This window comes from Palaemon carinicauda, chromosome 27 (assembly GCF_036898095.1).
Source record: "Palaemon carinicauda isolate YSFRI2023 chromosome 27, ASM3689809v2, whole genome shotgun sequence".
NCBI lineage: Eukaryota > Metazoa > Arthropoda > Malacostraca > Decapoda > Palaemonidae > Palaemon > Palaemon carinicauda.
In genome coordinates, this window is record NC_090751.1 from 16968297 (window position 1) to 16992052 (window position 23756).

The following is a 23756-nucleotide window of genomic DNA, read 5'->3' on the forward strand; positions in this document are numbered from 1 at the left end:
TGAACGCTATTCCTTCGGCTTTTATAAACGTTATCCTTTCTGTTAGAATCTCTCTCTCTCTCTCTCTCTCTCTCTCTCTCTCTCTCTCTCTCTCTCTCTCTCTCTATATATATATATATATATATATATATATATATATATAAAGTTCACAGTATATATATATATATATATATATATATATATATATATATATATATATAGCATGATACTGCAACAACAACAACAACAAATGCATCGATGGTGGTCGACTTCAGTTTGATTGCTCACAGCAAACCAGCCTAGTATGCAAGTTTAGTATACTCTTCTATGAATTCTACATACCTGGCAACACTGTTAGAGACTGCAGTGTAAAACAACAGCATATATAAGAAAGGCCAATGAAATTGTCAAATATATTTAACAACTTGGGGGCGATTTAGGCTTCAGCCTGCCTTTCCTATTGATATATCCAGCACTAACTACATATAGTTTATAAGTTGAAGTCACAGTCTCATCATGTATTGCTTTCTTTATATGAGCATTTATTGCTACTTTCTTCAGTAGTAGGACGTTTTATGCAATCCAGTAGATAGTTAATAATCTAAAAATGAAAAAAACAGAAAAACAAGACAACTCCAAAGCTTTTAGTGTAAAGATCTTTCATCGATTTGAGAGTAGCCTATGAAAGGAATGTTATGATTTGTTGAAGCTGTCATTTTTTTGGGCAGTGAAAAGGCTTTTACTCTTTGATGAGAATAACGAATAGGATAAGTATATATGAAGTTGATCATCATATTTATTTGATAAGATATACATCTCTACATAAAACAACTTACGAATACAATACTGTAAAATTAGATACTCAATGACCTGTTATATGAAACGTCTTCATTTAGCTAAATATTTGCGTGACTTTTATTTAGAATGGTGCTCCATAGCCATTGCTAGGCTTTGGTGGAGCTCCATAGCCATTGCTAGGCTTGGGAGGAGCTCCATAGCCATTGCTAGGTTTAGCTGGAGCTCCATAGCCATTGCTAGGCTTAGGTGGAGCTCCATAGCCATTTCTAGGTTTGGCAGGCGGTCCATAGCCATTGCTAGGCTTAGCAGGAGCTCCATAGCCATTGCCATTGCTCTTTCCATAACCATAAGGTACGACTCCAATAAGTTCGTTGACAGAGTAGAAGTCTTCAGCATCAGCGCAGTCGAAGTTGAACCACCAATCACAGACGAGGTACTGTTGGTTGAAGATGGTTCCGTTGGGGCAGAGGAAGGAGTCCTGCTGGCGGCGTCCATTAGGTCTGTCCTGGCAGATGTGGAAGACCTGGCATCCAGCCTGCTGATCTGTGTCGGCATAATATCCAGGGACATTCTGAGCATTGCAGTCGAATCCAGTGTCTGGAACAAAGGCTAAGACGGGATAATCTACACCTGGAACACCGCCTCCAGGGATGTTTTCTGCCAAGGCTGCAAGTGGATCTACTCCATAGGCGTTTCTTGGAGGTCCGTAAGCATTGCTTGGTGGAGCTCCATAACCATTACTGGGAGCTGATGGTGGGGGTCCGTAGCCATTGGTTGGAGCTGATGGTGGAGCACCGTAGCCATTGCTTGGAGCTGATGGTGGGGCTCCATACCCATTGCTTGGAGGTCTGTCCGCCCATGTGACGGCCAAGATAACTAGAAAACAATAAATTTAACTGTTACCTGACTACAATTTTTTTTATACTATATGTCGTAAGCATTGATCTGTTATGATATTAATTGTATGATGTATATTTGGTGTTTCAAGAAGTCTTGTAATTTTTTTTTTTTTTTTTTTTTTTGCAAATCTATCTTGGCTAAAACTAATTTTTTTGCCCAAAAAAGGCACACTATTTTTGTTTTTTCAATATATTTTTGTTGATATTATCAACACCATCAGATATTTAGGTACGACAGTAAACAAGATTTTGGGATTTGCTTTGAAGGGTTTAAAAACTCACCATAAAGAACAAGAACTTTCATTTTAACGTTGCAGAAGTAGACTAGAATCTATATTCCGTATGCTTTGCATAAAAGAAGTAGCTGTTGAATGACATTACATAGATTTTGAGAATCGTATATATACGGTAGTGATCCAGTACAGGTTTCGGCTCCGCCTTTGTGGCCTTGCATGAGGCCGTCACGAATGTGATCTCGATTCCTTAGCTCTACATGAATTAAAAGTAATGCACGAAGATCGTAGAAAAAATGATATCTATGGTGAAATGCTGATTTTTTTTTTGCGACATATTTACAGTTTTACAAGAGTGTGAATTCCGATATGGTATTTATGTTATACACTGATAGACGTTTCGATTATTTTGAAAAGGAATCTGAAAAAAGGTTGCTTCGGTTATTAATTTTGCCTGGCACCATTTTGAAGGTTTATTTCTTATCGAAATGTTTAGACAATTTCAAATTGATATTTTAATGTCTCTCTCTCTCTCTCTCTCTCTCTCTCTCTCTCTCTCTCTCTCTCTCTCTCTTTCATTCATTGTAATCTTGTGTGACTTCCAGCTACGGTATACAAAGCCATGAAAGTGCTCTAGTTTGTGCGTGTTTTTTTAGATTGAATTGTACTACTAGGTGTTCTTGAAGAATGCCTAATGTTAAGCCTGGGGATCTCTTAATCACCGACCAAGAATTTTGCGGTTGTCCCCTCTCTCCGCTGCCTCTCAAGGGCTTTCCAGGTCGAAGGGATACACGCCCAGGAGCGACCCAGGTCACACGGGTGACCACGCTTTCCAACCATTAAGCTTATGTTTTAAGTCCTCTTCGAACTCCAGAAGATACTCGGTGCAGGATGGGAGGGCCATTACCCGAAAGTAGTTCGAGGTAAGTATGTTAGGAAAAATGCAAATTACTTAAAATTTGTGATTTGTTCCAACACAGAATACTTACCTCGAACTACTTTCTTAGGAGACTTATACTTTAGGAGGAGGGAGTAGCTTGCAGATTGAAATGTTCGAAACTCGCTGGGGACCTTGAACTACAGTAGATAGGGGGCTAGTTCCGGGACTCCCAGGGAGAGGCAGGAGAATAGGGGAAAGCACGCAAAAGTCTACCTTATGTACAACTCACCTTTTATTCAAAATCCATACTTGATGTGTTCTAACGTCCCATCTCTCATGTAGGGATGAGGAAAAAGGGGGGGGGGGGTGTCTCGGGAAAAGGATAGAGGTTAGCAAGGAAGTAGGGAGGAACTTGTCTCACTTACGATTACTTCCCACGACTAACTCTTGGCCCAAACTACTAAACTTGTTACATGGCTGCAATGACTGGCCCGATGGAGAAGGTATCCAAGGACTTCCTTGTATAGTCCTTGAGGTAGTGGGCTGTAAAGGTGGACTGCGTAGCCCAAGTGCCCGCCTGTAAGATTTGGCTTGCCGCCATGTTGTTGCCAAACGCTAAGGACATGATAAGACCTCTAATATCATGAGGTCTTGGGATACCAGGCACTGTGGAGCCCTCATTCTCATAGGCCCTCCTTATGACCTGTCTCAGCCAGAAGGATATGGTGTTTTGGGAAACTGCCTTCTTGACCAATCCTGTGGACACAAACAAACTCTTCACCACCGGTCTGAGTTTGGCCGTTCTACTAAGGTACTTCCTTATGGTCCTTACGGGGCACAAGAGGAGGTTGTCTAGGGTTGTTCGAGCCGGAATAATTGGAATAGAGAACTCCTAAGAAAGTAGTTCGAGGTAAGTATGTTGGGAAAAATACAAATTACTTAAAATTTGTGATTGTCTATTTAGATTCTTTCGAATTTTTGTTTCACTTAGCAAATGCATTCAATGTTATACTTACAAAACGTTAATCTAAATTTCTGAAGGTATTCTTTTCATTTTTATAAAGGTTATTGATAGTTCTAATATTTCTTTTCTTAATTGTCTTCAGTAACTTTTGGGGAATGAAGTTATTATTAGTTGGTTAATATAAAAGAAACTTTTGACAAGTTTTTGTCTCGGTAAATATGTTGTTTAATATTCGGTATAGGAAAGTTCCCCATATGAAAGAGCATTGAATTATTTGGCAAGCTCAGGGCTGGTTGTTATTTTAAGTCAAAATATGTGAATATGTATATGAGAAACTATGGGTCGTTGTAGTTTGGTTTTTGTTGTAGATATCCATTACGTAGATACAAGTTGAAACCCTGTTCATATTTTATATAATTCATTGAAACAGAGGATTAACTCAATTGTAAGCAAAGGGTGTGACGGTGGGTGTCTCGGCCAAGTGTTTCAATGCTCAGTCCGAGGGTTTCTGGAAATACTTTGTATAGGGCTACTAGAATTTGTTTTGGCGTTTGGCTTTTAATCTTCAATCACTTTTTTTCAATCTTTAATTACTTTCTGAAATATGGGAAATGTGAACTTTTTTGTTGCCATCCTCTATCTTTTCCTATCCAAGCGATATGACGGTTACTCGAAGCAAAAGTATTCCATATACTGTGTGTGTGTATATATATATATATATATATATATATATATATATATATATATATATATATATATATATATATATATATATATATATATATATATGTATGTATATATATGTGTATATATCTGTATGTATATACAGAGAGAGAGAGAGAGAGAGAGAGAGAGAGAGAGAGAGAGAGAGAGAGAGAGAGAGAGAGAGAGAGAGAGAGAGAGAGAGAATGTCTTGCTGATGTCCAAGAATCGAAGACATCATCTTCATGGAAAATATTAGCTCCAGATAGTTTTCAAATTAACAAGAAAACGGCATTTAGGATTTTCTATTTATTATTTGACGTCTATATGTGTTTGTATTCACTTTTTCACCCGTGGCTCATCATCAGGAATATAATGGTTATGGGAGTGGAATTTTTAAGACAAACATATTTGGATAATTCGAAATTACATGTCGACGCCTAATGATTAATGGAGAAACATAAATACAATTTTACTATTACCTTGAAAATTATATGGAGGTCAGATTTTCCAGAGAGGTTATGTCTTTGATTCTAGTTCGCCGGTTTGATATTTAGCATTCATTATAAACGTAAAGTAATATGCTGGTAAAGCCTGCCTGACACTTGCGCGCATTTTTGCCACGCACTGGCACGCATTGATGCATGCCAGTGCGTGCCACTTTGTGGTACGCACTGGGTTTATTCCCGCACTGTTCATGACCAGTTCACGACACGTTCACTCATAGTTCACGACACGTTCATGCATAGTTCACGACAAGTTCATGCCACGTTCACGCCATGGCACGAATTGGCATGCCTAGTTCACGACACGTTCACTCATCTTTCCGCATCGTTCACGCATTGTTCACGCCATTTCACGAATTGGCCACTCCATATAAAAACGGGGGTTTTCCAACCCGAGGACATTTTTGGATTGGCTTCGGAAGAGACAACAATGCTTTCTGTCAGAGACACCATTGCATTGAGGAGAAGATACCTATACCTGGCAGCTGCTGTAGCATTTGTTGGAGTGCATCAAAAAGACTGGCAAAGGAAAAAGAGAAACAAAAAAACAAGAATGCATTTGATTTACATGTAAATAGAAGACATAAAATATGTACAAGTATTAAGAAAGCCTTTTATTTTAACATTAAAAGCAGCAAACATGAAAAGTTTTTAGGCTGTTGATTTTAAGTTAATAGAGAAAAAAGTGTGTCGAAATAAGAAATCATTTTATTTTTACATTAAAACAGCAAACAGAAAAAAATTGTTTTGCTCTTCATTTTAAGGTAATAAAGAAGAATAAATATGTTGATGAAATAAAACATCATTTTATTTTTACATTCAAACAACAAACTTAAAAATTTCTTGGGGTTTTTTTTCAGTTCATTTTTATTTAAAACAAAAGTTTTGGCTCTTGATTGGTAATAGAGGAAAATAAGTGTGTGCATGAAATAAGACATCATTTTATTTTTACATTCAAACAGCAAATATAAACAATTATTAGGTTTATATTTTTCTTTCCTTTTCATTAATTTTTTCGTTTCCTTTTTGTTTCTCTTCATTATAAAGTTATAGAAATAGTTTGAAATAAGATATAATTTTTTTTTCACATTAAAACAGCGAATATTAAAATTTATTAGGTTTATTTTTCTTTCCTTTTCATTAATTTTTTCGTTTCCTTTTTGTTTCTCTTCATTATAAAGTTATAGAAATAATTTGAAGTAAGATATAATTTTTTTCCACATTAAAAGAGCAAATATAAAAATTTATTAGGTTTATTTTTCTTTCCTTTTCATTAATGTTTTCGTTTCCTTTTTGTTTCTCTTCATTATAAAGTTATAGAAATAGTTTGAAATAAGATATCTTTTTTTTTCACATTAAATCAGCAAATATAAAAATTTATTAGGGTTATTTTTCTTTCCGTTTCATTAATTTTTTCGTTTCCTTTTTGTTTCTCTTCATTATAAAGTTATAGAAATAGTTTGAAATAAGATATCATTTTTTTTCACATTAAAACAGCAAATATAAAAATTTATTAGGTTTATTTTTCTTTCCTTTTCATTAATTTTTTCGTTTCCTTTTTGTTTCTCTTCATTTTAAAGTTCACGCTACTTCCTGCATCGTTCACTCCAGTTCACGCCAGTTCCCACATCGTTCACTCCAGTTCACGTCAGTTCCCACATCGTTTACTCCAGTTCACGCCAGTTCGCGCATCGTTCACGACTATTTTTGGCATGCCAATGCTTGCCACTAACTTTAAACATTTCAGAGTTCTGGGCACGCATGGAACCCATGCCACGCATCGTTCCCGCACTGATCACGACAATTTCACGACTCGTTCACGCGAGTTCGCGCATCAATGCGTGCCAGTGCGTGCCATGAATGCTTGCAAGTGTCAGGTACCCTTAAGACTCTGATGTCTTGCCAGGTAAATCCTGAATTGCAGTTAGCTGTAAGGTTCCGACTTCTTTTGACTCATTGGTGGCATGGTTGGAAGCTACCTGGCATTTCATTTGAAGGGGCTTGGGTTCAGTCCCAGTATGAGATGGAATTTATTTTTTCGATTTGAGCACGACATTGTTTTTATTTTCATCCATATTGACGCCTTAGAGGTAATTTGAATTTAAAAAAATCAATTGTATCACTAGGTAGGCCAAGGATGTGAGGGAAAACACCTTGGTAATAGAATGATGTCTTGCCAGGTAAATCCTGAATTGCAGTTAGTAGTTAGGTTTCAACTTCTTTTGGAGCCTCTGGTGGCAGGGCTTGGAAGCAACCTGGCCTTTCATTTGAAGGGACTAAGGTTTGATCTCAGTATGAGATAGAAATTTAAATATATTTGAGCACGATATCGTGTTGAATTTCATTTCTATTAACTCATTAGGGATAATTCGAATTAAAAGCTATCATTTGTGTCACCTGGTGGGCCAGGATGTTGGAGAAAACCACAAAATATTTCAAGGCCTATAAAACTAGTGAACCAGGCTTCTGTTTAATGTGAAATAGAAACCAACAGTTTGAGACACCGACTTGATTAAGAAAAATGGATTCAAGCATCTACTCTGCATTATTGTTACTCTATAAAGAGATATGTCATCTCAATTTTGTGGGCATGGTGAGAACGGAAATGAAGGCCTTTCAGCTATGCACAGAATGACGGTTGAACCATGCTGCACGGCCCGTGACCTTTACACCTGCCACACCCCCCTTTCTGTCTGGTTATCATATTAATAAAAGAAAATATATATAAATATATATATATATATATATATATATATATACTGTATACCTTTGATGGAGGTATGGTGTTTTTATTTCTCGCTACAGGTATGCATTCATCAGGGGGTAAAGTTATGGAATGATTGTTTTGGGTGTCCACGTAATATGATCATTAGAAATATGTAATATGGATGATGATTGAATGGAGGTCAAAGGATAGTAATACTTTATTAACAATAAATGTATTGCACATATTAGTATAGCAGCTAACATTTTAATGAATAAAGTTACAAGACTTTGTGTTTTTAGATCATGGAATCGTAAATACATCACACTTGGTAAAGGGTATATTGTTGAAAAACAACTGAAAGAGCTCAAGTATTCAACCTATTTCACATCAGCCAGAATTCAATATCGTATTTATTCACATAAATAGGAGGAGTTTACTGAATCAGAATTTTCATACCGATTAATATAAAAACGAGAAATTTGATCTATTTTTGGGACAAGTTTAAAACTTAAGACCAAAATTATACATATCGTCTGTAGATGGCAAGCCTCTCTCTCTACAAGATTACATATTATAACAACAATTCCTACTGTGACATGCTGTTAACAAAACTATAGCAGCATATTAATGATAAAGATTTTAATGAGGATAACTACATTTATCAATTTTTAATGTTGAAGACTAGATTATTCTGTGCATCATCTTAGGATTTTGAAAAGGAAAAGTGAACCTGGCCAAAATAGGTAGATTCCATCAATTTCGGAGGAAACATCTGAACAGATGCTGTAAATATCTGTAGATTGCCTATAGATATACATATCTGGCAACATTGTTAGAGACTGCAATGTAAAATAACAGCATATATAAGAAAGGCCTATGAAATAGGCTAATATGTTTTACAACTTGGGGGGGGGGATTAAGGCTTCAGCCTGCCTTTCCTATTGATATATCCAGCACTTACATATAGTTCATAAGTAGAAGTCGCAGTCTCATCATGACTGGCTTCCTTTTTATGGACATTTATTGCTACTTTCTTCAGTAGTAGAACATTTTATGAAATCCATTAGTTGGTTAATAATCTAAAAAAAAAAAAGACGACGACTCCAAAGTTTTTTTGTGTGGAGATCATTCATCGATTTGAGAATAACCAATGAAAGAAATATCATGGTTTCTTACAGTTGTCAATTTTTGGGGCAGTGAAAAGGCTTTTACTCCTTGATGAGAATAACGAATAGGATAAGTATATATGAAGTTGATCATCATATTTATTTCATAAAATATACATTGTACATAAAAGAACTTACGAATACAATTACGTAAAATTAGATAGTAAATGGCCTGTTATATGAAATGTCGTTGTTTAGGTAATGTGTGTGACTTTTATTTAGAATGGTGCTCCATAACCATTGCTAGGCTTTGGGGGAGCCCCATATCCATTGCTAGGCTTGGGAGGAGCTCCATAGCCATTGCTAGGCTTGGCTGGTGCTCCGTAGCCATTGCTAGGCTTAGCTGGTGCTCCATAGCCATTGCTAGGCTTAGCTGGAGCTCCATAGCCATTGCTAGGCTTGGGAGGAGCTCCATAGCCATTGCTAGGCTTAGGTGGTGCTCCATAACCATTACTAGGCTTGGCAGGAGGTCCATAGCCATTGCCATTGCTCTTTCCATAACCATAAGGTACGACTCCAATAAGTTCATTGACAGAGTAGAAGTCTTCAGCATCAGCGCAGTCGAAGTTGAACCACCAATCACAGACGAGGTACTGTTGGTTGAAGATGGTTCCGTTGGGGCAGAGGAAGGAGTCCTGCTGACGGCGTCCATTTGGTCTGTCCTGGCAGATGTGGAAGACCTGGCAGCCAGCTTCAGCGTCAGTGTCGGCATAATATCCAGGGACATTTTGGGCGTTGCAGTCGAATCCAGTGTCTGGAACAAAGGCTAAGACGGGATAATCTACACCTGGAACACCGCCTCCAGGAATGTTTTCTGCCAAGGCTGCAAGTGGATCTACTCCATAGGCGTTTCTTGGAGGTCCGTAAGCATTGCTTGGTGGAGGTCCATAACCATTACTGGGAGCTGATGGTGGGGGTCCGTAGCCATTGCTTGGAGCTGATGGTGGAGCACCGTAGCCATTGCTTGGAGCTGATGGTGGGGCTCCATATCCATTGCTTGGAGGTCTGTCCGCCCATGTGACGGCCAAGATAACTAGAAAGCAATAAATTTAACTGTTACCTGACTATAATTTTTTTGATACTATATATTGTAAGCATTGATCTGTTATGATATTAGTTGTATGATGTATATTTTTAGTTGATATTATTAACACCATCAGATATTTAGGTACGATAATGAACAAAATTTTGGGACTTGCTTTGGAGGGTTTAAAAACTCACCACAAAGAACAAGAACTTTCATTTTAACGTTGCAGAAGTAGACTAGAATCTATATTCCGTATGCTTTGCATAAAAGAAGTAGCTGTTGAATGACATTATCTAGATTTTGAGAATCGTATATATACGGTAGTGATCCAGTACAGGTTTCGGCTCCGCCTTTGTGGCCTTGCATGAGGCCGTCACGAATGTGATCTCGATTCCTTAGCTCTACTTCGAATTAAGACTAATGCACGAAGATCGTAGAAAAGATGTTATCGATGGTGAAAAGCTGAAAATGTTTTTATTTTTAATTCTTGACATATTTACAGTTTTACAAGAGTATGAATTCCACATGATATTGATGTTAGGCACTGATAGACATTTCGATGATTTTGAAAAGGGATCTGAAAAAAGGTTGCATCGGTTATCAATTTTGCCTGGCATTACTTTGAATTCAATTGCAAATCGAAATTTTATGGTCCTTTCTCTCTCTCTCTCTCTCTCTCTCTCTCTCTCTCTCTCTCTCTCCTCTCTCTCTCTCTCTCTCTCTCTCTCTCTCTCTCTCTCACTGTAATTATCGTGACTGCTAGCTACGCAATACCAAACCACGATTAAATTGTACCACTAGCTGTTCCTCAGGAATGCGTAATGTTAATGAAAAAAATAATTTTTTTTCAATTTGGATTCTTTCGAATTTTTATTTCACCATGCAAATGCATTCAAAGTCATACTTACAAAACGTTAATCTGAATTTTTATAAAGGTTATTAATATTTCTAATATTATTTCTTTTCGTAATTGTCTTCCACAAAATTTTGGGGATTCAAGTTATTAGTTTGTTAATATAAACGAAACTTTTGACAAGTTTTTGTCTCGGTAAATATTTTGTTTATTATTTGGTATAGGAAAGTTCCCCATATGAAAGATCATTGAATTATTTGGCAAGCTCAGGACTGGTTGTTATTTCAAGTCCAAATATGTGTATATGTATATGCGAAACTATGGGTCGTTGTAGTTTGGTTTTTGTTGTAGATATCCATTACGTAGATACATGTGGAAGCCCTGTTCATATTTGATATAATTCATTTAAACAGGTTTAACTCAATTGTAAGCAAAGGGTGTGACGGTGGGGTGTCTTAACCAAGTGTTTCAGTGCTCAGACCGAGGGTTTCTGGAAATACTTTGTAAAGGACTACAAGAATTTGTTGTGGCGTTCGGCTTTTAATCTTCAATCACTTTTTTCAATCTTTAATTACTTTCTGAAATATGGGAAATATGTTGTATTCTGTTGCGAACCCCTAACTTTCCCCCTCCCCCAAACGATATGACGTTTACTCGAAGGAAAAGTATTCCATATACTGCATACATAAATATATATATATATATATATATATATATATATATATATATATATATATATATATATATATATATATATATATATATATATATATATGTGTGTGTGTGTGTGTGTGTGTGTGTGTGTGTTTGTATATATATATAAATATATGTGTGTATATATATATATTATATATATATATATATATATAGAGAGAGAGAGGGAGAGGAGAGAGAGAGAGAGAGAGAGAGAGAGAGAGAGAGAGAGGAGAGAGAGAGAGAGAGAGAGAGAGAGAGAGAGAGAGAGAGAGAATGTCTTGCTGATGTCCAAGAATCGAAGACATCATCTTCATGGAAAATATTAGATCCAGATAGTTTTCAAATTAACAAGAAAATGGCATTTACGTTTTTCTATTTATTATTTGACGTCTATATGTGTTTGGATTCACCTTTTTCCCGTGGCTCATCATCAGGAATATAATGGTTATGGGAGTAGAATTTTTAAGACAAACATATTTGGATAATTCGAAATTACATGTCGACGCATAATGATTAATGGAGAAACATAAATGCAATATTACTACTAACTTGAAAATTATATGGAGGTCAGATTTTCCAGAGAGGTGATGTCTAGATTCTAGTTTGCCGGTTTTGATATTATGCATTCATTATAAACGTAAAGTAATATGCTGGTGATAGACTGATGTCTTGCCAGGTAAATCCTGAATTGCAGTTAGCTGTAAGGTTCCGACTTCTTTTGGGCCTTTGGTGGCAGGGTTGGAAGCTACCTGGCCTTTCATTCGAAGGGGCTTGTGTACAGTCCCAGTATGAGATAGAATTTTTTTTTTTTTCGATTTGAGCACGACATTGTTTTGATTTTCATCCATATTGACGCCTTAGAGGTAATTTGAATTAAAAAAGAATTAATTGTATCACTAGGTAGGCCAAGGATATGAGGGAAACACCCTGGTAATAGACTGATGTCTCGCCAGGTAAATCCTGAATTGCAGTTAGCATTTAGGTTTCAACTTCTTTTGGAGCCTCTGGTGGGAGAGTTTGGAAGCGACCCTGGCCTTCATTTGAAGGGACTAGGGTTCGATATCAGTATGAGATAAAAATTTAAATCTATTTGAGTACGATATCGTGTTGAATTTCATTTCTATTAACTCATTAGGGATAATTCGAATTAAAAGCTATTAATTGTGTCACCTGGTGGGCCAGGATGTTGGAGAAAAACTACAAACTATTTCAAGGCCTATAAAATAACTAATGAACCAGGCTTCTGTTTAATGTGAAATAGTAACCACCAGAGTTTGAGACACCGACATAATTAAGAAAAAATGGATTCAAGCATCTACTCTGCATTATTGTTACTCTATAAAGAGAAATGTCATATATATACTGTATATATATATATATATATATATATATATATATATATATATATATATATATATATATATATGTATATATATGTATATATACATATATATATATACATATATATACCCCTTGATGGAGATAAGGTGTTATTATTTTTTCACCACGGGTATGCATTCATCAATTGGTAAAGTTATGGAAATGATTGTTGTGGGTGCACACTTAATATGATCCTTAGAAATTTGTAATATGGGTGATGATTGAATGGAGGAGGTCAAAGGATAGTAATATTTTTTATAACAATAAGTGTATTGTACATATTAATATAGCAGCTAACATTTGAATGAATCAAGTTAAAAGACTTTGTTTTTCTTTAAATCACGGAATCGTAAATACATCACACTTGGTAAAGGGTATACAGTTGAAAAACAACTGAAAGAGCTCAAGTATTCAACCTATTTCACATTAGCCAGGATTCAATATCATATTTCTTTACATAAATAGGAGGAATTTAGTGAATCAGAATTTTTTATACCAATTAATATAAAAACGAGAAATTTGATCTATTTTTTGGACAAGTTTAAAACTTAAGACCAAAATTATACATATCGTTTGTGGATGGAAAGAATCTTTCTGAGAGATTGCTTATAATAACAACAATTCTTACTGTGAAATGCTGTTAACAAAACTATAACAGCATATTAATGATAAAGATTTTAACGAGGAAAACTACATTCGTCAATTTCTAGTGTTGAAGACTAGATTATTCTGTGCATCTCTTAGGATTTTGAAAAAGGAAAAGAGAACCTGACCAAAATAGGTAGATTCCATCTTTTTCGGAGGAAACATCTGAACAGATGCTGTAAATATCTGTAGATTGCCTATAGATATAAATACCTGGCAACATTGTTAGAGACTGCAATGTAAAATGACAGCATATATAAGAAAGGCCTATGAAATTGTCAAATATGTTTTACAACTGGTGGGGGGGGGGGGAAGATTAAGGCTTCAGCCTGCCTTTCCTATTGGTATATCCAGAACTTACATATAGTTGATAAGTTGAAGTCACAATCTCATCATGACTGGCTTCCATTTTATGAAAATTTATTGCTACTTCAGTAGTAGAACAAGTTTTTTGTGTGAAGATCATTCATCGATTTAAGAGTAACCAATGAAAGGAATATCATGGTTTTTTACAGTTGTCAATTTTTTGGGCAGTGAAAAGGCTTATACTCTTTGATGAGAGTAACGAATAGGATAAGTATATATGAAGTTGATCATCATATTTATTTGATAAAATATACATTGTACATAAAAGAACTTAAGAATACAATAAGGTAAAATAAGATAGTAAATGGCCTGTTATATGAAATTTCGTTGTTTAGGTAATGTGTGTGACTTTTATTTAGAATGGTGCTCCATAACCATTGCTAGGCTTTGGGGGAGCTCCATATCCATTGCTAGGCTTTGGAGGAGGTCCATAGCCATTGCTAGGCTTGGCTGGTGCTCCGTAGCCATTGCTAGGCTTAGGTGGAGCTCCATAGCCATTGCTAGGCTTGGGAGGAGCTCCATAGCCATTGCTAGGCTTGGGAGGAGCTCCATAGCCATTGCTAGGCTTAGGTGGAGCTCCATAACCATTACTAGGCTTGGGAGGAGCTCCATAGCCATTGCCATTGTTCTTTCCATAACCATAAGGTACGACTCCAATGAGTTCATTGACAGAGTAGAAGTCTTCAGGCATCAGCGCAGTCGAAGTTGAACCACCAATCACAGACGAGGTACTGTTGGTTGAAGATGGTTCCGTTGGGGCAGAGGAAGGAGTCCTGCTGGCGGCGTCCATTGGGTCTGTCCTGGCAGATGTGGAAGACCTGGCAGCCAGCTTCAGCGTCAGTGTCGGCATAATATCCAGGGACATTTTGGGCGTTGCAGTCGAATCCAGTGTCTGGAACAAAGGCTAAGACGGGATAATCTACACCTGGAACACCGCCTCCAGGGATGTTTTCTGCCAAGGCTGCAAGTGGATCTACTCCATAGGCGTTTCTTGGAGGTCCGTAAGCATTGCTTGGTGGAGGTCCATAACCATTACTGGGAGCTGATGGTGGGGGTCCGTAGCCATTGCTTGGAGCTGATGGTGGAGCACCGTAACCATTGCTTGGAGCTGATGGTGGGGCTCCATATCCATTGCTTGGAGGTCTGTCCGCCCATGTGACGGCCAAGATGACTAGAAAGCAATAAATTTAATTGTTACCAGACTACAATTTTTTTAATACTATATATCGTAAGCATTGATCTGTTATGATATTAATTGTATGATGTATATTTGGTGTTTTAAGAAGTCTTGTAATTTATTTTTTTTTATAAATCTATCTTGGCTAAAACTAGTTTTTTTTTGCCCCCAAAAAACACACTATTTTAGTTTTATCAACATTTTTCTGTTGATATTATTAACACCATCAGATATTTAGGTACGACAGTGAACAAATTTTGGGCCTTGCTTTGAAGGGTTTAAAAACTCACCACAAAGAACAAGAACTTTCATTTCAATGTTGCAGAAGTAGACTAGTGTCTATAATCTTTATGCTTTGCATAAAAGAAGTAGCTGTTGAATGACACTACATAGATTTTGAGAATCGTATATATATGGTAGTGATCCAGTACAGGTTTCGGCTCCGCCTTTGTGGCCTTGCATGAGGCCGTCACGAATGTGATCCCGATTCCTTAGCTCTACATGAATTAAAATATATGCACGAAGATTGTAGAAAAGATGTTATCAATGGTGAAATGCTGAAAATATTTTCTTTTTAACTCTACATATTTACAGTTTTTACAATAGTATGAATTCCGACATTTTATTGATGTTAGACACTGATAGACGTTTCGATGTTTTTGTAAAGGGATCTGAAAATAGGTTGCATCGGTTATCAATTTTGCCTGGCATTACTTGAAAGTTCTTTCTCATCGAAATGTAGTCAATTGCAAATCGAAATTTTAATTCTCTCTCTCTCTCTCTCTCTCTCTCTCTCTCTCTCTCTCTCTCTCTCTCTCTCTCTCTCTCTCTCTCTCATTGTAATTATCTTGACTGCCAGCTACGCAATACCAAACCACGATTAAATTGTACCACTAGCTGTTCCTCATGAATGCTAAATGTTAATGAAAAAATCAGTTTTTTCAATTTGGATTCTTTCGAATTTTTATTTCACCATGCAAATGCATTCAAAGTCATACTTACAAAGCGTTATCTAAATTTTTATAAAGATTATTAATATTTCTAATATTATTTCTTTTCGTAATTGTCTTCACAAAATTTTGGGGAATAAAGTTATTACTTGGTTAAAATAAACGAAACTTTTGACAAGTTTTTGTCTCGGTAAATATGTCGTTTATTATTCGATATAGAAAAATTCCCCAATATGAAAGAGTATTGAATGATTTGGCAAGCTCAGGGCTGGTTGTTATTTCAAGTCTAAATATGTGTATATGTATATGTGGAACTATGGGTCGTTGCAGTTTGTTTTTTTGTTGTAGATATCCATTACGTAGATACATGTGGAAATCCTGTTCAGATTTGATATAATTAATTGAAACAGAGGTTTAACTCAATTGTAAGCTAAGGGTGTGACGGTGGGTGTGTTGGCCAAGTAGTGTTTCAGTGCACAGACCGAAGGTTTCTGGAAATACTTTGTAAATGACTACTAGAATTTGTTGTGGCGTTCGGTTTTCAATCTTCAATTTCTTTTCTTTTATATCTTAATTACTTTCTGAAATATGGGAAATATGTTGTTTTCTGTTGCCATCCTCTATCTTTTCCCATCCAAGGGATATGACGTTTACTCGAAGCAAAAGTATTATATATATATATATATATATAATACAATGTTTATGTATACAGAGAGAGAGAGAGAGAGAGAGAGAGAGAGAGAGAGAGAGAGAGAGAGAGAGAGAGAGAGAGAGAGAGAGAGAGAGAGAGAGAGAGAGAGAGAAATGCCTTGTTGACGTCCAAAAATCGAAGTCATCATCTCTCTTGAAAATAGCCCCAGATAGTTTTCAGATTTACAGAATATGGCATATTAGTTTCTCTATTTATTATTTGACGCCTATACGTGTTTCGTGTCACATTTTTTCTGTGACTCCTCTTCAGGAATATAATCGTTAAAGGGGAGGGGGTGATTTTTTAAATAAAAATATTTCGATCTTTTGAAATTACGTGTCGACGCTGAATGAATAATGGAGAAACATAAATGTACTTTTCCTTTCAACTTGAAAATTATATGGAGGTAAGATTTTCCAGAGAGATACTGTCTTAGATTCTAGTTCGCCAGTATGATATTAATTCATTATAAACGTAAAGTAACAAGCTGGTAAGTGACTGATGTCTCATTAGGTAAATCCTGAATTGCAGTTAGCTGTTAGGTTCTGACTTCTTTTGAGTCTCTGGTAGCAGGGTTGGAAGCGTCCTGGCCTCTCATTTGAAGGAGCTAGGATTCAATCTCGTAGGAGATAGAAATGTGATTCTATTTGAGCGTGATATTGTGTTGAATTTCGTCCATATTAACTTATTAGGGGTAATACGAATTAAAAGCTATCAATTGTGTCACCTGGTGGGCTGGGAAGTTGCGGAAAACTACCAACTATTTCAAGGCCCATAATACCCTCCTTTTTTAATATAACTATTGAACTAAGATTCTGTTTTTATTCTGATTATACTCACTGACCATAGTTGTTTTGGCTAATTTTTCATGGCCGGATGGCTTTCCTGCCGCCAATCCTCCCTCAACTGGCACCAAGTTGAGGTTGGCTTGCCCCCCCCCCCCTCCCCCCTCCCTCAGTGTCTGGGTTTAATTATCCTTTCGCAGCAGTAAGCGAGAGGTAGTAGAAGAAAAACTGGAGGAGTGAAGAAGAGAAATGGAAAATAGAGGATGGAAGATCAGCAGGAAAAAGACAGAGTATTTGAGATTGAAAAATGGCGAGGAGAGAGATTGAAAAGAGTTGAAAATTTCAAGTATTTAGGATCAATAGTTGCAGAGGATGGTGATCTGGGGGCAGAAGTAAACCACAGAATACAAGCATGGTGGAAGAATTGGGAAAAAGTGCATGGAGTACTATGGAACAGGAAAATAAGGGTTAAGTTTAAAGGTAAAGTACTCAGGACAGTTGTGAGACCAGCAATGATGTATGGAGCAAAGACGTGGGCAATAAAGAAGACAGAAGAGAAGATGGATGTGGCTGAGATGAGAATGTTGAGATGGATGTGTTGTGTGACAAGAAGAGATAAGATACGGAATGAAGTAATTAGGGGTACCACAAGAGTTAGAAAACTACCATATAAGATCCAAGAAAGTAGACTGAGGTGGTACGGTCATGTCATGAGAAGAGATGACCAGTATATTGGGAGGAGAATGATGGAAATTGAGGTACAGTGAACAAGAAGGAGAGGGAGACCAAAGCGAAGGTGGATGGACTGTATCAAGGATGACTTTCGATCAAAGGGATTAACCCGTGATGAGGTGTGGGGCAGAGGTAGATAGAGAAAGCTGACCAGAAACATCGACCCCACATAAAAGTGGGAAAAGAAGAAAAAGAAGAAGAATTGAACTAGGCTTCTGTTTAATGTGAAAGCGAAACCACCAGAGTTTGAGACACCGAACTAATAAAGAAAAATGGATTCAAGCATCTACTCCGCATTATTGGCTTACTCTTTATACAGAAATGTCATCTTAATTTTGTGGGCATGGTGAGAACAAAAATTAAGACCTTACAAATAGGCGCAGAATGACGTGTGTCAACCATGACGCGGGGCCCGTAAAGTTTAAACCTGTCAGAATTTTAATACTAATTAAGATTACATTATACAACAACAATTATTACAATGATATGCTGCTAACAAAACAATATTAATGATAAAGTTTATAACGAGGAAAACTGCATTTATTAATTTCTAGTATTGAAGACTAGATTATTCTCTGCATCATCTTAGGATCTTGAGAAAGGAAAAAAAGAACTTGGCCATAACAGGTAAATTTCATAAAATTCGGAGGAACCTTCTGAGCAAATGCTGCAAATTTTTGTAGATATCCTATAGATCTATATACCGGGTAACACTGTTAGAGGCTACAGTGCAAAACGACAGCATATATAAGAAAGGCCTATGAAAGTGTCCAATTTTTTTACACCTTAGGTGTATTTAGGCTTCAACCTGCCTTTAAAGGTTTAAAGGTCGCTCATGAATGGCAGAGGCAAGGGACAGTGACTTTGCCCTAGCAATCAGGACAATGCCCTAGAGACTGACCATATATTTTAAGATCAGTGTCCAATCCTCTTCTCCACCCAAGCTAGGTCCAGGGAGGGCCAGGGAGTGACTGATGATGACTCAGCAGATAGACCTATAGCCTCCCCCAATCCCTCCAACCTTAGCTCACAAGGATGGTAAGGTTGCAGATACTAATAGCATTAACGAGTCTGAGCGGGACTCGAACCCCGTCTGGCAAACACCAGACAGAGACGTTACCAATCAGGCCACAACAATCCTCCTATTGATATATCCAGCACTGATTACATATAGTTTATACATTGAAGTTACAGCCTCATCATGACAGGCTTTCTTTTGATTAGCGGAAAAACTGTTCGCATATTTTCAACATACAGTAGTAATCCAACTTAAAAGGGGAACAGAGGATATTAAACACACAGAAAGCAAGAGTGAGAGATGAATGGTGCCGTGTGAAATATATATATATATATATATATATATATATATATATATATATATATATATATATATATATATATATATATATATATATATATATATATATATATATAGGGGCTTCGAAACACGTGCTGTGTGTGTAAAGGTGGCTTCGAAACACACTGGAAGAATATTCAGTGTACAGTAGGTGTTAGATGCGACTGACGTCAATTCTGTAGTTAGTAGTTGAATGATATGCCAAAATCATTGTCTTAAATGCCAATAATTATTATTTTGTAGGCTTATCTGTTTCTATTTTCTACCATTCTGGTTTTCATAAACATTTTGGCATTTTTTGTGTTTTAAAAACTTTTTTTTTAGAACTTCCCCAAATCTTTTTTGGAGGCTGTAAATTTAAGACTTCGTTGATATTGTCACAACAGTTCACTGACCCGAACTACTTGCAAAATTTAAAGAGGAAACAGCTGTGGAGTAAATGTTCTAAATTTCTGTATTCTATAAGGTTCTTTTTCATTTTTTACTATATACCTTTGTATTTGCCACCTATGAGTATTGTCGTATAACTGCCTTCATATTTCTTAAAACAAATTTCAAGCTAAATAATGAGACAGTCTATATATATTATCCAGTGTTTCTCCCTTTGTGCTTTTTAACTTAAGGAGTCCTAAATAAATTACACTTGATATAAATACATCACACTTGATAGTGTATTCAGTTCAATTATTTAACATATTTCACATTAGCCAGAATTCAATATTATCATTCTTTTATACACAAAGAAGAGGTGTTTCTTGAATCAAAATTTTCATACCAATTAATATAAAGAGGTGAAATTGGATCTTTTCTTGGGACAAGTTCAAAACTTAGGACCAAAATTATACATGTCTGTGGATGGCAAGCCTCTTCCTGCAAGATTGCATATTACAACAACAGTTCTTACTGTGAAATGCTGTTAGCAAAAACATAACACCATATTATTGATAAAGTTTATAATGAGGAATACTACATTTGTATATTTCTAGTATTGAAGACTACATCATTCTCTGCATCACAGCTTTGGTGGATTTAGTCTTCAACCTGTCTTTCCTAATGATATATCCAGTACTGATTACATATAGTTATAAGTTGAAGTTACAGTCTCATCATGACAGGATTTCTTTTTATGAGCATTTATTGCTACTTACTTCAATCGTAGTGCGTTTTATATAATCCATTACTAAAAAAGAAAAAAAGAAAAATACTCCAAAGTTTTTAGTGCGAAGATCTTTCATCGATTCGAGAGTAGCTTGTGAAGGGAATATCATTGTTTGTTGCAGTTGTCAATTTTTTGGGCAATGATAAGGGTTTTACACTTTGATGAGAATAACGAATAAGATAAGTATATGAAGTTTATCATCATATTTATTTGACAAAATACACATCTGTACATAAAACAACTTAAGAATAAAATAAGGTATAATTAGATAGTAGATGGTCTGTCATTTGAAAGGACGTCGTTTAGCTAAATATGTGTGTGACTTTTATTTAAAATGGTGCTCCATAGCCATTGCTAGGCTTTGGTGGAGCTCCGTAGTCATTGCTAGGCTCGGCTGGTGCTCCGTAGCCATTGCTAGGCTCGGCTGGAGCTCCATAGCCATTGCTAGGCTCGGCTGGTGCTCTGTAGCCATTGCTAGGCTCGGCTGGAGCTCCATAGCCATTGCTAGGCTCGGCCGGTGCTCCATAGCCATTGCTTGGCTTAGGTGGAGCTCCATAGCCATTGCTAGGCTTGGGAGGAGCTCCATAGCCATTGCTAGGCTTAGCAGGAGCTCCATAGCCGTTGCTAGGCTTAGGTGGAGCTCCATAGCCGTTGCTAGGCTTGGCAGGAGCTTTGTAGCCATTGCTAGGCTTGGCAGGCGCTCCATAGCCATTGCTAGGCTTAGCTGGAGCTCCATAGCCATTGCTGGGCTTGGGAGGAGCTCCATAGCCATTGCTAGGCGTAGCTGGAGCTCCATAGCCATTGCTAGGCTTGGCAGGAGCCCCATAGCCATTGCCATTGCTCTTTCCATAACCATAAGGTACGACTCCGATGAGCTCGTTGACCGAGTAGAAGTCTTCAGCATCAGCGCAGTCGAAGTTGAACCACCAATCACAGACGAGGTACTGTTGGTTGAAGATTGTTCCGTTGGGGCAGAGGAAGGAGTCCTGCTGGCGGCGTCCATTGGGTCTGTCCTGGCAGATGTGGAAGACCTGGCAGCCAGCCTCTTGATCTGTGTCGGCATAATATCCAGGGACATTTTGGGCGTTGCAGTCGAATCCAGTGTCTGGAACAAACGCTAAGACGGGATAATCTACACCTGGAACACCGCCTCCAGGGATGTTTTCTGCCAAGGCTGCAAGTGGATCTACTCCATAGGCGTTTCTTGGAGGTCCGTAAGCATTGCTTGGTGGAGGTCCATAACCATTACTGGGAGCTGATGGTGGGGGTCCGTAGCCATTGCTTGGAGGTGATGGTGGGGCTCCGTATCCATTGCTGGGAGGTCTGTCCGCCCATGTGACGGCCAAGATAACTAGAAAGCAATAGAGTTAATTGTTACCTGATTACCGATTTTTATATACTGTATATCGTAAGCATTGATCTGTTATCTGATGTTAATTGTCTGTTGTATATTTGGTGTTTTAATAAGTCTTGTAATTTTATTTTACAAATCTATTTTGGCTAAAACTAAATTTTCTACCAAAAAGACTGAATATTTTTGTTTTATCAATATTTTTCTGTTGATATATTAACACGATTATATACTTTGATACAACAGTAAACAAGATTTTGGGATTTGTTTTGAAGGGTTTAAAAGCTTACCACAAAGAACAAGAACCTTCATTTTAACGTTGCAGAAGTAGACTAAAATCTGTATGCTTTGGATGAAAGAATCAGCTATTGAATGACATCTCATATATTATGAGAATCGTATATATACTGTAGTGATCCAGTACAGGTTTCGGCTCCGCCTTTGCGGCCTTGTATGAGGCCGTCACGAATGTGATCTCGATTCTTTAGCTCTATATGTATGAGAAGTAATGCACAAAGATTTAGGAAAAGATGTTATTAATGGTGAAATGCTGAACATATTTTTTTTTTTTCAATTCTCGACATATGTACAGTTTTATGAGAGTATTAATCCCGGAAGGGATGTAAGGTACTGATACGCGTTTCGATGATTTTGAAAAGGGATTCGAAAGATGGTTCTATAGGTTATTAATTTTGCCTGGCATTACTTTGAAAGTTCTTTCTTATCTTTAGACAATTTCAAATTGAAATTTTAATGTCTCCACTCCTCTCTCTCTCTCTCTCTCTCTCTCTCTCTCTCTCTCTCTCTCTCTCTCTCTCTCTCTCTCTCTCTCTCTCTCTCTCTAATTGTAATCTTGCATGACTTCCAGCTACGTGATACGAAACCACGAAAGTGCTTTAGTTTTTTGGTATTTTTTAGATTAAATTTCACTACTAGTTGTTCCTTAGAAATGTTTGATGTCAATGGAAAAATCCCATATTTTCTATTTAGATTCTTTCTAATTTTCATTTTACTTGATAAATGCATTCATAGCCATAATTACAGAATGCTAATCTAAAAATCTCAAGGTATTCTTTTGATTTTTATTTAGGTTATTAATATTTCTAATATTATTTCTTCTCGTGATTGCCTTCTCAAAATTTTGAAGAATGAAGCGATTATTAGTTGTTTAATAATAACGAAACTTTGACCAGTTTTTTCACGATATATACTGTATGTTGTTTATTATTCGGTGTAGGAATGTTCTCTACTGTATATGAAAGGGTATTTTATTTATTTGTTAAGTTCACGCCCCGATGTTATTTTAAGTAAAAATTTATGTAAGTGCATAGGTCAAATTATGGGTCGTTGTAGTTCGGTCTTTGTTTCAGATATCCATTACGTAAATGTATGTTGAAACCCTGTTCGGATTTAATATAATTTATTGAAACACAGATTTAACTCAGTTGTAAGCAAAGAATGTGACGGTGGGTGTTTTGGCCAAGTGTTTCAGTGCTCAGACCGAGAGTGTCTGGAAATACGTTGGATAGGATCACTAGCATTTGTTGTGGTAGGCGGCGTTCCGGTCTCTACCTAATCTTTTATTACTTTCTGAAATATGGGAAATATGTACTCTTCTGTTGCCATCCCCTACAAGGGATATGACGTATACTCGAAGCAAAAGTATTTTATATAAATATATAAACTTGTATATATATATATATATATATATATATATATATATATATATATATATATATATACATATATATAT

The 23756-nt window shown here is 36.7% G+C and overlaps 3 protein-coding genes and 1 pseudogene across 3 annotated transcripts; all 4 read right to left on the bottom strand.

Annotated features, from left to right (window-relative positions):
- Window positions 1-898: 898 nt before the first annotated feature.
- On the bottom strand, window positions 899-2749 carry LOC137620439 (pro-resilin-like). The gene is made up of 2 exons (XM_068350600.1): window positions 2632-2749; window positions 899-1653 (listed from the first exon to the last, which is right to left on the bottom strand). Exons 1-2 carry the CDS (start codon window positions 2747-2749, stop codon window positions 899-901), a joined length of 873 nt encoding a protein of 290 aa, XP_068206701.1.
- A 6303-nt stretch (window positions 2750-9052) lies between these two features.
- On the bottom strand, window positions 9053-10138 carry LOC137621120 (pro-resilin-like). The gene is made up of 3 exons (XM_068351550.1): window positions 10056-10138; window positions 9294-9867; window positions 9053-9197 (listed from the first exon to the last, which is right to left on the bottom strand). Exons 1-3 carry the CDS (start codon window positions 10075-10077, stop codon window positions 9053-9055), a joined length of 741 nt encoding a protein of 246 aa, XP_068207651.1. The 5' UTR covers window positions 10078-10138.
- A 4017-nt stretch (window positions 10139-14155) lies between these two features.
- Window positions 14156-15347, bottom strand: LOC137621121 (pro-resilin-like; annotated as a pseudogene).
- Window positions 15348-20981: 5634 nt separating this feature from the next.
- On the bottom strand, window positions 20982-22363 carry LOC137620440 (pro-resilin-like). Its single transcript, XM_068350601.1, has 2 exons — window positions 22294-22363; window positions 20982-22003 (listed from the first exon to the last, which is right to left on the bottom strand). The coding sequence occupies exons 1-2, from the start codon at window positions 22313-22315 to the stop codon at window positions 20982-20984; spliced, it is 1044 nt and encodes a 347-aa protein (XP_068206702.1). The 5' UTR covers window positions 22316-22363.
- Between the last annotated feature and the right edge of the window lie 1393 nt (window positions 22364-23756).

Coding starts and splice junctions, on each gene's coding strand:
- LOC137620439 (XM_068350600.1), bottom strand. CDS start 2,749: ATGGTTGGAAAGCGTGGTCACCCGTGTGACCTGGGTCGCTCCTGGGCG. Junction 1,654..2,631: donor AACCGCAAAATTCTTGGTCG/GTGATTAAGAGA, acceptor ATTGTTTTCTAG/TTATCTTGGCCGTCACATGG.
- LOC137620440 (XM_068350601.1), bottom strand. CDS start 22,315: ATGAAGGTTCTTGTTCTTTGTG. Junction 22,004..22,293: donor GAAGGTTCTTGTTCTTTGTG/GTAAGCTTTTAA, acceptor ATTGCTTTCTAG/TTATCTTGGCCGTCACATGG.
- LOC137621120 (XM_068351550.1), bottom strand. CDS start 10,077: ATGAAAGTTCTTGTTCTTTGTG. Junction 9,868..10,055: donor GAAAGTTCTTGTTCTTTGTG/GTGAGTTTTTAA, acceptor ATTGCTTTCTAG/TTATCTTGGCCGTCACATGG. Junction 9,198..9,293: donor GGCTATGGACCTCCTGCCAA/GCCTAGTAATGG, acceptor AGCTAAGCCTAG/CAATGGCTATGGAGCACCAG.